The 12,920-nt window shown below is 45.2% G+C and overlaps 1 protein-coding gene across 1 annotated transcript in view; it reads left to right on the forward strand.

The window, feature by feature from the left end:
* The window catches only part of LOXHD1 (lipoxygenase homology PLAT domains 1), a 135,469-nt gene that overhangs the window by 105,364 nt on the left and 17,185 nt on the right, over window positions 1-12,920 (forward strand). The window contains exons 36-37 of the mRNA XM_065655714.1: window positions 5,304-5,481; window positions 10,964-11,149. Of these exons, the coding sequence (XP_065511786.1) occupies window positions 5,304-5,481; window positions 10,964-11,149 (364 nt within the window). The remainder of the gene's footprint in view (window positions 1-5,303; window positions 5,482-10,963; window positions 11,150-12,920) is intronic.

Below are 12,920 nucleotides of genomic sequence, written 5' to 3' on the forward strand. Positions count from 1 at the left end.
GCAAGCTACCACAACACTGCTCTGTGTTTCTGAAAAACCAGAGAATAGAATCACAGAATAATTTGGGTTGGAAGGGGATCTTCAAGGCTTCCCCAGTGCCCCCCCTGCCATGAGCAGGGACATCTGCACCAGCTCAGGTTGCTCAGAGCCCCGTCCAGCCTGGCCTGGGATGTGTCCAGGGATGGTTCATCCACCACCTCTCTGCCCAACCTGGGACAGGCTCTCACCACCCTCAGGGGCAAAAATAATGTGACCTCTAATTAGGAAACTCATCTAAATGCATGCTTTGGAAACCTCCTCCTGCTGCATCTGGTTCCTCAGACCACATGATGATTTCACCTGCTGCCCAGTGCCTTAGAAATGAAGTTGAAAAGCTAGAAGTGCGAAAGGATGAGAGCTCTCTGAGTGAAATAACAGGAATTGTAAGACTGTTGAATTCTGTAGAATTGCTTCCCTCAGAATTTTAATGTTACTTTGTGCTGTCAAAGCCAGGCAGATAAGAAGCTGCCTTAATGAAGCACTAATTGCATTGCATTCAAATGTCACAAATAATCCTGAATGTGGGATTCGGTCTTTATTCATTTCTTTTTCCCTCATATGAAGGAGATTAAGAGAATTTGAGACAATTCATTATGTATCTGAAGCTGACTGTTATTCTTTGCAACAGAGAAAAGTCTTTTTGTTTTAGAATCATAGAATCATTTTGGCTGGAAAAGATGTTTAAGATCATCAGGTCAGAGGACCCTCTTTTCAAGCACAGACTGACGACATGCAACAAAACCATAAAAACCTGTAATTGAGTCTTTAGAGATGAATTGCAGGACCGTGTATATTTTGATGTTAGTGGGTTGTGAGAAGCTGTGGAGTGTCTTTTATGCTGCAGCTGGGAGAAGGCTGAGTAGAGGTAAACAAATGGTTGGACATGTCATACCTTTCTGTTACAGCATACAGTGCACAGTTAATTTCAAGTTGCTGCTTTAAAGTTCCTGTCAGCTGCAATATCTGCTCAGGTAAAGGCAAATTATCAACATTTTATTCATATACATTGCTCCTGCTTTCTTTTCATTTTTTTATAAGTGTTCTACAGCCCGGTTAAAATTCATACATAATTAGCAATGAACTTTGAGCTTAACAGCACGCAGGATGTCCACAGCAAGTTCTGGGTACCCTAAAAAACAGTTTAGGTACAATATGAAGCAGCAATCTCGTTGCCACGTGGTAGCTAATTTTTCTGAGAGGAACAGACAGAAAATAAAAATAGTCTCAGCTCAGTTCCCTGAGATAACTTTCTTGACCCTTATGGTCCAAATCAAAATCCTGCATCATCCTATCTGTGTGTGCAACACCCACAAACATCTCCTAGTAGGATGGAATTCATTTTGTGCTATTTTAGTCACTGAAAAAGCTACATTCAGCTTTCACCTCTTCTACCAAACTATTTAGAACTCCTCTGCAGTCAGCATAGAGATACATCTAAGGCAAGAATTGATGCTTTGAAGGGCTCTTTACCTGTCCCCAGCGTGGGTGGGATGCATTGCTTCCCCAGTGACACCCATAGAATCATAGAATCATTATGGTTGGAAAAGAACTTTAAGATCATTGAGTCCAACAGTTATCCCAACTCTGGCACTACCCCATGTCCCTGAGAACCTCATCTCTGTGTCTGTCCAACCCCTCCAGGGATGGTGACTCCAGCACTGCCCTGGGCAGCCTGTTCCAATGCCTCACAGCCCTTCGGGGAAGAAATTGTTCCCCAGATCCAACCTCAACCTCCCCTGGCGCAACCTGAGGCCGTTTCTTTGTGTCCCTGTCTCCCCTCAGCTCCTGTTCTCCAGCTGAACCCCCAGCTCCCTCAGCCGCTCCCATCACCCTTGTGCTCCAGCCCCTTCCACAGCTCCGTTCCCTTCTCTCAACTCGCTCCAGCACCTCAAGGGCTTTCTTGGCGTGAGGGGCCCAAAACTGCCCCCAGGATTTGAGATGTGACCATCTCTGCTCTCTCACTGTAGGGAAGACCAACACAATGTGCTTGGGCTGGATGCCCAGCATTTAGGAGGTCCAGGCTGGGTGAGGTAGGCAATGTACCCACATTGTCACTGAGCTGTCAGCCTGCTACAGGTTTTCTGTTGCCTTCCTGTTCCTGTTGTGATGTCCCCCAGGGAAACAAATCCTGTAAAATTAGCCTCTTGCTCCTGTCTGGAGCAGCATCCCAGGATGAGACAGCAGAGGCTGCTCGCTCTGTCTGTGCTACCAGCTCACATGAAGCTGCACACGGGTGGAATCACTCATTCTGGGTGAGGGGCTGGGGATGGAAAGACAGGGCATTTTTCTCCGGCGGTTTTAGTAGCCAGGCAGTTTTTGCCAGACAGCATCTGGTTGTTTGTGAGAGGTCTGATCTCTGTCTGCGAGTGCTCTCCAGCTGGCAGCTCTAATCTGCTTCTACCCCCTGTTGCTTTCCTGACATTTCCCTGCAAGCTTTGCTCAGGACATTTTGCTGCTAACAGTGTCACTGTCATTCCCGAGCAGGGCAGAGGTAGATGTGTCTGAGCCTTTTCCAGCCAAGAGTTTGCATACCAAGGGGAAAAAAAACAAAAAACAAAAAACAACATTTTCAAGTCAACCCAAGATTATTCATGGTTGAAGTTTGCCAATTTCAGCCAAAGGAAGCTTTCTAGGTTGGACTCCTCATTGTTCACACATCCTTGAGAGAGGAGCCTTCCTCCTGGCCTGTGCCCCAGCAGAGAGGGCTCCACCTGGGGTAGCTGAGACCTGATTTCTGCTTCATTCAAAACAAGGATTTGATCCATCTCTTGACTCATAGAGCAGCTTTTTGACCACAAAGTAATAATGTCACTGGCTATGAATAAGCAGCTTTCTAGAAAAGTGGGACAGCTCCGACAGTCCAAAATGTCCTGTACCTCTGGGATGAAGATGCTGTGTTACAGATCTCTGTTGAGCATCAGGCAGAGAGAAATCCCCAGATAAGTGTCCTGCCCTGTACAATGCACAAATAGCACAGCTACTGCTTCAGCTTTGGTATAGCAACTGCCCTCTTTAAAATAAATTTTTATGACCCGGAGCAATGTTCTTCTTTTGAATTGCTAAAGGCTTCAGCAAAGACTGGTTGGGGGTCAACAGAAGGCCACAGGCTGGGATACACGCAGTTTGAGGACAGAATTTGAGCACATTTTATCTCAAGATAAGTTTTATAAGTTTCTCAGGCTGATATGTGAGTGCAGAGAAAGATCACTGAGATAGTCAAGGGGCTGAAGCACACGGAACACTGTGAAAGGCTGAGGTAAAAGGAGTTTCTAAGCCTTGAGAACCAAAGGCTGAGAGGAAATCTAATTGCAGTCTTCTGCTGCTTGAAGGGAGGTTACAGAGACCATTGATCCAGTCTCTTCTCAGACGTTAACAGTGAAAAGGCATGAGGCAAGGGACGTAAGCCACAACAAGGAAAACCCTGACCAGATAAAAGGAAAAAAAAATCTTCCCAATGAGAGTGGTGCAGCCCCAGGATGAAGGTCCACAGTGCTGGGGGAATCTGCACCCCTGAAGATTTTCTAAACCCAAGTTAGCCATGCTTGGAGCAAGAGTTTGGGAGTCCTGGTGGACAACAGGGTGACCATGAGTGAACAATGTGCCCTTGTGGCCCAGAGGCCAATGGTCCCTGGGGTGCATTAGGAAAAGCGTGACCAGCAGGTGGAGGGAGGTTGTTCCTCCCGCTCTGCTCTGCCCTGGTGAGGCCACATCTGGAGTTCTGTGTCCAGTTCTGGGCTCCCCAGTTTAAGAAGAACAAGGAATTACTGGAGAGAGTCCAGCAGAAGGACACAAAGATGCCAAGGGGTCTGGATGAGGAGAGATTTTTTTTTTTTTTTGTGATGAGAAGAGACTGAGAGAGCTGGGGCTGTTCAGTCTGGGGAAGAGAAGCTGAGAGGGATCTTATCAATGTGATCAATATCTCCAGGGTGGGTGTCAAGAGGGTGGACCAGACTCTGTTCAGTGGTGCCCAACGACAGAGTGAGGGGTCACGGGCACAGACTGAAGCACAGGAGGTTCCATCTGCATATAAGGAAAATCTTCTTTCCTGTGAGGTGCCAGAGCCTGGACCAGGCTGCCCAGAGAGGTTGTGGAGTCTCCTTGTCTGGAGACATTCAGACCCACCTGGACACGACCCTGTGTGATCTGCTCTGGTGACTCTGCTTGAGCAGGTGGGCTGGACTGGATGATCTCCAGAGGTCCCTTCAACCCCAACCAGTCTGTGATTCTTTGATTCTGTGATTCTGTGACTAGACACCTCCAGGTGTCCCTTTTAACTTAACATTTTCCATGACTCCGTGATTCCTTTCTTCCTAATATCACCTCGCACTTCTCTGACACATCTAGGCTCATGGCTCCACAGCCTTTGCAGAGATATGTTACACTCAGGTGGGGTCTCTGTTTCTGTTAGATGGTAGCACAAATGGTAATTTGCAGCCCTGTCTCCTCCCTTCCCTCCAGTTCCCCCAATTCAGTGAGAATATGCTGCTAGGTTTTTGCCGTAGGTGAGTGCAATGCATTTCTCCCAGTGGACTGATGACCCACTGGGCCCATGTTGACCAGGACACATGAAAATGGCTATTTTGTTAGGCAATTGTTGAAGTAGCTCACTGGCTTGTTCTAAATGTGTTCCTGGTCTGTACTTATCACCACAGCATCTGAGCTCCTTCCCATGATACATTAGACAGTGTGACTAATATCTGCTGCATACTGTTTGCTCTGTCACCTTTTCCTAGACGGAGAAGTGTGTGAAACATTAAGTTTCACTGACCTAATTTTATCTTGTGCGTTGCTTTAGTTCGTTTGGGGTTGGTTTACCTATCTCTACAATGATTGCTGTCTGTTTGCACAGAGGAGGCAGGCGACAAAAAGATAGTTTGTACATCAAGGAGAGGTGGTGAGGTTTTTAATGACTCTGTTACTTCTTTGGAGTGAATTTCATATTGGCTTCCAGGAAAGGTCCGACTCTCTTAGAAATGAGCTTTATCCATAAGGTACATCAGAGGAAAAAATTTCTTCTGATGTTTTACCTTGTGAGTGAAAAGGTCAAATATTATGAAGAGCATTTCTCAGGAGAAGTCAACACAGCAAATATTGTCCATAACAGAGAGCTTCGTTTGTCCCAGAAGAGCTCAGTACTAGAAGCTATGACCAAGCTGTAGCCATGTCCTACCACACTGTACACTTTGTAAGTTTAATCTTTGCCCTCATTCAACGGTAGCTGAAATTTAGATTTTTTTTTTTCCCCTTATTTGGGGTCCTCACAGATCATCCTGAGGAACCTGACCAACCAAGAAGTGGCCACGTTTACCTATGGTGAATGGCTCTCAAAGCTGAAAAATGCCACGGGAAGTCTTCTGTGTGAGATGCCCGCTGTCATAAATGATGAGCAGATGATGGAGGACACAACATACACTCTTCAGGTTAAAACCAGCGATGTCGGAGGTACGTCCATGGTGGATGTTTTATGAATTTTGATTTTTAGCAATGGAAAACATCTCCTGCTTAATTTGAAGTTATGTTAAAAAAACCCATAATTTCACCCTGCTGTGCCGGAACATGATCATTTTGTCTGGCTGTTCTTCATGATGGTGTTATTCTGTGAGGTTCATCCTCACCCGACCTCTGGGCGTAAAATATTTAGACACAAGGCCTAGATCTGACTGCTTGCTTCTTCCTCTGAAGACACTTTAGCAGAAGATATTGCCAGACGGTGTTGCAAGGGTCAGGACCCCCTTCTTCTTTTTAGTCATGTCAGGTCCATCCATGTAGGATGGAAAAAAAGGTTATGGCAAAGCTGGTGGGGTCCATGTTTTCGGTCAGCACTATCTGCTTTACCCAAGGAAAACAGCAAGAATTCACCCTTCCATTTCAGAGTGTTTTGAGACCATTTATCTCAGGCTGCGAAAAGCCATCCCTAAATGCACACCAGAGAGAAGAGGTGGAACAGAACATAAAGAAAACTGCAGAGCTTCTGGAGCCAAGGAGTGGGATTTGTATGTCACTTCCTGGGATCACTGCCTCCTTTCATGAGGCCTCCTGTCAGGTTGCTGAATGAAAGCTGCAACCACATACAAGCTGCCTCATGCCAAAATGGGGCAAGCTCGACACTATCTTGCAGATACCTTGCTTGAAAGGCTGAGCCTGAGAGGGGATTCTGCCACGCCAGTGCACATAGTCACCTCCTCATCTCTACCTCTCTCTTCTTTTTTCTTTTTTTTTTTTTTTCTGGATTTAGTAGTGGTAATTTATGTGGCTTGTGAGGTTTGATCTGAGAATATCAAAATTCCCCTGGCAGGGTGTCTTTTCGTGCCACTTCACCATTTTTTAACTAGCTGCTCTGCCTGCTGCTCATCTAAAAAACATGCCGTGAAATATGAAAAACAAAAGAGGGAGAAAGATTTGTTTGTGTATCTGGCAATCCATCTAGTGTACTGGTAGATCTTTCTGCGACCTTTTTGTGAAATCCAGCCCTAGCTCACAAAGGCGATGGAAATAGAAATGAGAGGAGAATAGAAGATGACAGCAACAGCAGACAGATCTGCCCTTCCCATTGAATGAAGGATGACGGGTATTAATGAGGAAACATTTTATTTCATTATGAACAGTGACAACCAGTAGGAAAGAGCAGATTTCAGAGAGGTTTCGTGAGCCTGTTTATGATTAGATCACACAGCACACTGACATAATGCTGAACTTTATCCAGCTTATCTAAAGAGGGTACAAGTCATGAACCGTCTCCCCTCTTTGATCATTATGTATTCCACAATTACTCCTGGTTGGACCCATTTTATCCTTGATGGTTAGTTTGGACATGTTATATCATCTCCTGCCACACTGACATTGTCAAGGGACAGCAATGCTCCACAATTAATAGAATCAGACACGTTTATTTCTAGGTATAAAGCTTGTCTCTGCAATAGCTTTCAACTTGCCAGTGCATCAGAGGCACTGAGGGAAAAAAAAAGGAAAATTAAGGTTTTTTTAAAAGTTTAATCTCACATATTTGTCACTCTACAAAACATTACAATTCTGGTCTCAGTTCCTTCTATTCTAGACTGTCTCTGGTCAATTCATCTGGGAGAGGAGCCTTAATCAATGGTCTGGATTTCTGCAGGGTCTCTGTCATTCTCTTTTAATCAGATTCAGACAGAGCCAGCACAATTAAGTTAGGCTAAATGGCTAAAGTTAGGGAGAATGAATCCCACAAAAAATGTCCTGCAGCAAACTAGAAAGCAGAAGTCATTTCTTCCCCACCATACACACAGTCCTGCTTTAGTTTTTCCTCAAATAAACCTTTGAGTTTGGCTTCCCAGAAGTCATTCTACTTGGATGATCATGTCACACACAGAGGTTGCGTCAGGGAAAGGCTCCTCTCCTGCAAAGGTCGGATCTCCTCTCTTTGAAAGGTCAACCCCAGTGGCCACCAGAAGTACCTCAGATGACAGTTCCCAGAGCACACGCAGATAAGGGGAGAAGAGGTTGTTACAGCAAACGCATCGCAAGTCAGATGTGTAATCTTTGATTAAAACCGAAATCTTGATTTACTTTTGATCTTATAAGAGAAGTAACTCACTATCTCATTTTCTCCAAGGCATGACCCATAGACACAGCTGCAACAGAGCCAGACCACCTGATAGCTCTTTCTGTGGAACAAAAAAGTCCTTGCCTGTTAATTTTGATTTACACAGTGTTCTATATGCAGGCATCATATACACAGTAATGCAATAAAGATGGAGAAAGAATAAATACTGCTCTCTCATTTTCCAAAACATTAACGAAGCAGGAGGTTTTTATCTCTGCTGTTACAAGATTAGTTAATATGTTGTCAGCTCAACTACAGCCCACAAATTACATAATTTAAGACAATTGGAGTCAGTTCCTACTGCCTAATCCAAGTCTCTGTTTAGTCAAAAGAAGGACATTCTTTGGCCTCGGAAGTCTGTGACTCAAGCCTATAGTTTGTTTAAAAATGGTGCAGCTGCTCAACAGGAATCATAAAATCATAGATGCTTCAGTTGGCAGGGGTGTCTGGAAGTTATTTCACCCAGATTCCTGCTCAGAGGACTACTGCCACAACTACTACTAGGTGCTACTGCCACAACTACTACTAGGTGAGATCAGCCAAGGCTTTGCCCAGCTGAGTCTTGGACACCTCCAGGGATGGTGATGACACCTTCTCCCTAGGTACCCAATCCAGACCTGCTCCATTTTCCTGGCTATTTTATTTTTTCCTGATGCCCAACATGAGCATCCCCAGCAATTTGTGGCTGTGTCTCCTTGGGGTATGGTCTGACATCACCACAGAGCATCAGCATCATCATCACTTTCCCTCCATGTGGTCACACGGGCCCTTGTTCACCTGCCTGACCTCATCTCCCTTGGCCTCTCCCCATGGCCATGTGTCCCAGCTCCTGTCCATCTTGGCAGCCGTTGCCAGCCTCGTTCCCAGTGTCTCCACATCTCTTTGACCCAGGGACCCAAGCTGGCACCACGGTCTAAGTGTGGCCTCCTCAGTACTGATCAAAGAAGAAAAGACCTTGCCTTCAGCTACTGGCCATGCTCCTCCTGACGGAGCCAAATATGTGGTTTGCATTGAACACTGGGAACTTGCTGTTAGCTCAAATTCAACCTCAATATGAACATTTCTTCTATAACCTCTGGGTCTTCAACTCTGCTGCATGTACATGTGCTGGATTTATTCCACCCCAGAGGCAGAACTTGGTGTTTCTCCTTGCTGAACTTCATGAGATTTCCGCTTGCCCAGTCCTCAAGTTTCCCGAGGTCCACCTGGGTTGGAATTCCACCATTCAGCATGTCAGTCACTCCCCTAAATCTAATATTATCCAGAAATCCACTGAGGATGCACTCAATCGTTGTTTAGGGTGTTGATGATGAGGTTCAGTGCTGCAGACCCCTGTATTGACCATGAGCTATTGCACTCTTTCCCAGTTGAGGCTCGTGCAACCACGGTACCTTCACCTCTTCATTTGTCAAATTTGTTACAGCTCCTAAATGTGCCTGACAGGTTCCTGGAACTAACAACAACAACAACAAAAAATCAGAAACCCAAATAGGTGAAATGCACATTGATTCAGCGCTTTCTGTTCTTTTCTTTCACATCTCCTGCTAATTGCTTGTGAGGGAAATGTCACGGCATGGGGCCTTCATAAGCTTCTTCCTGCTGGGAAGGTTTTGCTAAGAAACAGTTGGTTTTGTGCTTTTTGAGACCTTGCATTAATTGGGAGCCTGCTCCTTGTAAGGAAATGGACTTTAGTTCGCTTTGTTCCTCACCTCAGCAAGCTCCAGGGTCATAAAAGGTACTGCCAGATGAACTGCCTGAATCCCTGATGCTTTCTTTTCCTTCACAGGGATCTGCTGAAAATTAGCTCCAATTTAACATAGGCGATTTTTCATGTGGACACCAAATGTTGCTTTCCTTTTTCTCTGTATGACTCTTTTTATCCTCTCTTTTTCTCTTTCTTTTAGTATTTTTTTTCACTCTTTCTGTAAAAACAGTTGTGATTTCCTCCTAATGTCTTTTTTGAAATAATAATCCCAAAGAAGTGGTAGCTTTCTCAAAAAATTCTCAGTCCCCTCAACTTTGTCTCTGCGTTGTGTTGTGAATGGAGCAGTGGGAAATACTGTCTGTGTGGTCCAAAGTGGATTTACGATACTCTTGTGCAAGAAATGGCTTGGCAGGCAGTTAGAGTTTTCAAAGCTGGGCTACCTAACTGAGGGCAACAGAGGCTGAATTTCTTCATAAGACAGATTTGGGCTCGATGATCTCATTTTCTTTTTCCAAAATTGAAGGGCTTTGGTTCTGACACAGCAATGAATGTCTGCACATGTGGAATCAAGTGTCTTTCTTTGAATCTGCTTTTTTGTTATGGCATCAAAAATAAAAAGCAATAATTTTGGTGAAATTATAAATAGTGCTAGGTAAAAATATTGTAGCACTTTCAGCTAGAATGTTCTAAGGTCACTGCAAGTGGTGACTTGGCCTTGAACTCTCCAAAAGTGAGGAAAAACTGACAGCATGGTTGTTTTCTGCAGCAAAATATGGACAATAATGGGCATATGGAATGTAATATCAGGTAATAGCGGTTATCCTAGAAATTATTCTTTTCCTAACATATATATAAGAAGAGGAGAGAGTGGGGGGGGCAAACTGTTGGATGAGACACTGAGACTTTTTCCATTAAATGCAGCATGGACAATATTTTGAGAAACAGGAATATGGAATGAAGACCTGTAGGAGGGGAAAGTGGGTCATGGTGGTTTGGTTGATGATCTGCACTTTGCTTTTCAAATCCCTGTGCCATAAAACACAAGGAGAGTGGTAAGAGACCAACCCTACCTGAGGTGTCCTGGGTACCACGGGACAGCTTGGAGAAGGTTGTGGGACTGCAAAGGAGATCACAATGTGGAGAAGGGACCACGACCCAGTGGGAAGCCCAGGACAATGTGTACTAAGACTTTGTAGCTAGGAAAGTTAAAACATATTCTTTAACAGTATTTCATAGATTGCTGGATGTTGCTGGCTAAGTCACTTTTCTTCCCAAGCCACCTGGGAAAAATGGGAGTCATGACACTGACATCCTCTGCAAAGTGATGTGATGGACAGTGCTCCATTGGGAGCAGATGCTCCTGCATCTTAATTAATGCTGCTGTTATCCCCATGCCTTGAATCAAAGGGCGAAGTGTTCCAGCTGTCTGGGGGACAGACTGGAAGGGCAGTCTTGTTAACTGCCATGGGGTAGGATCCTGCACAAATTCGCTGAAATTTGTTGGCTGTGCCCAGGGAAACCTGAGCATCACTGCAGCCTCTTCCCACCTGCCTTTACTGCCTCCACCTCCACGCAACGGGGGGCTGAGTGTGGCTCAGTGACGGCTCGTGACGATGTGCCTTGCTTTCTACTTCCAGGAGCAGGCACAGACGCCAACGTGTCTTTGATCCTGTTTGGGGAGAACGGGGACAGTGGGACCTTGGCGCTGAAAGAGTCCAACAAGTCGAACAAGTTTGAGAGGAACCAGATGGATGAATTCAGCTTCTCGGACATGCTGAGCCTGGGAGATCTCTGCAAAGTGCGGATCTGGCATGACAACAAAGGTCAGGATGGTGACTTGGAGGGGTGGGAGAGGTTTGGACAATGTTTTTACTCAAGGAGAGGCAGCATCCTTGTCTGTCTAGACATACCCATTCGTGCAGGATACAGTCTCCCTGTGTGCTGTTGTCATATCATCATAGAATCAGAATCACAGAATGGTTTGTGTTGAAGGGATCTTCAAAGCTCCCCCAGTGCCCCCCCTGCCATGAGCAGGGACATCTGCACCAGCTCAGGTTGCTCAGAGCCCCATCCAGCCTGGTCTGGGATGTCTCCAGGGATGGTTCAGCCACCACCTCGCTGGCCAACCTGGGCCAGTATTTTACAGCCCTGCAGGTCCCCAGCTTCAGTCAGAGCTTATAGCCAGCGCTGCAGCACAGATGATGATGGCTCCTCCAAAGAAAAGCCACCCAGACCGTTGTCCCAACACAGCAACTCTATTAATTCAATATCTTTTTCCATAGGTCAGTATGGAACTTTTCTAGCAATTTAATGCTGTCAGACTGACACCGACACATGGGGTAATGCAGCCTGGCATAACACAGTGAGCTTTAGAAGATAGAAATAAAGATCTGTGTCTCTCTTTATTAAAATCACTGTGTCATACGGTGAGTATGCAGTGCCCTGCTGAGAGGGATTCTGACATTTTCCTGCTGCTGGACACCCTGTCTCGTTTCACAAACAGCAGAACAGCGCGTGGTTCCACTGTCATAGTCATTTGTGGTGTCAGTCAGGTATCAGGCAGGATCTTGTAACAAATGCATCACTCACACTACTGTGATGACTTCTCATCCCAACCCACCTTCATCTAAAAGAGAAGACCTTGTGTTAGCAACGACTCGCTCGTTAATGTCAGGCCTTTGCTTCAGCCCAATGATGAAGCTTGATGGTTTCCATAAGCCCACCTGGGTCAACATTAGAACGGCGGTTTGGGCAGTTGTATTTATTGGAATCCTGGAGAAATGGCAGCAGGGCTACCCAGTCATTACCTGGTTGTACCGAGGCAGCTGGTTCATGGCTGGGTTGGGGTTATGTGTCAGGATGGACACACAAGTCTTCTTGACTTCTCCAAGCTGTGGCAGATGGGGAAGGCTGCATCTCATTCAATATTATTAAAAGGTGCTGCCTCTGGATCAGAATGTCCCACTGGAAGTTTGCCTTTTTATTGCTATTTTTTTTTAAAGAAAAAAATTAAAACAGAAAAGAGATATTATTTTAGAGTCTGTCTGCAGTGCAACATGGGAAATATGAACATTCACGTAACCTGGCTTAATGGTTGTTTATTCCCAGCCACTGCAACCTTCAGGCTCATATTTATCAGTCCCACAACACAGGACAATTTAGTTATTTAACCTCTGTAACATCATGTTGTATAGCCACGATGAATGTGGTAAGGAAGACAATTTTACCTGATTTTAGAATTATGGAATCATAGAATTATTTAGGTTGGAAAATATGTTTAAGATCATCGAGTACAACCGTTAACCTAACATTGCCAAGTCCACCTCTAACACATGTCCCTGAGAACCTCATTTCTACGCCTGTTCAACTCCTGCAGGGATGGTGACTCCACCACTGCCCTGGGCAGCCTGTTCCAATGCCCAACAGCCCTTTCCAGGAAGAAATTTTCCCTAATACCCAACCTAAACCTCTCCTGGAGCAACCTGAGGCCATTTCCTCTGCTCACATCACTTGTTACTTGGAAGAAGTTGCTGAAACGCTTATTCCTTGAATATGTAGTTTGGATCCTGAAATGGAAAAGACTGTCAAAATACC

Source organism: Caloenas nicobarica, chromosome Z, assembly GCF_036013445.1.
Source record: "Caloenas nicobarica isolate bCalNic1 chromosome Z, bCalNic1.hap1, whole genome shotgun sequence".
Taxonomy (NCBI): Eukaryota; Metazoa; Chordata; class Aves; order Columbiformes; family Columbidae; genus Caloenas; species Caloenas nicobarica.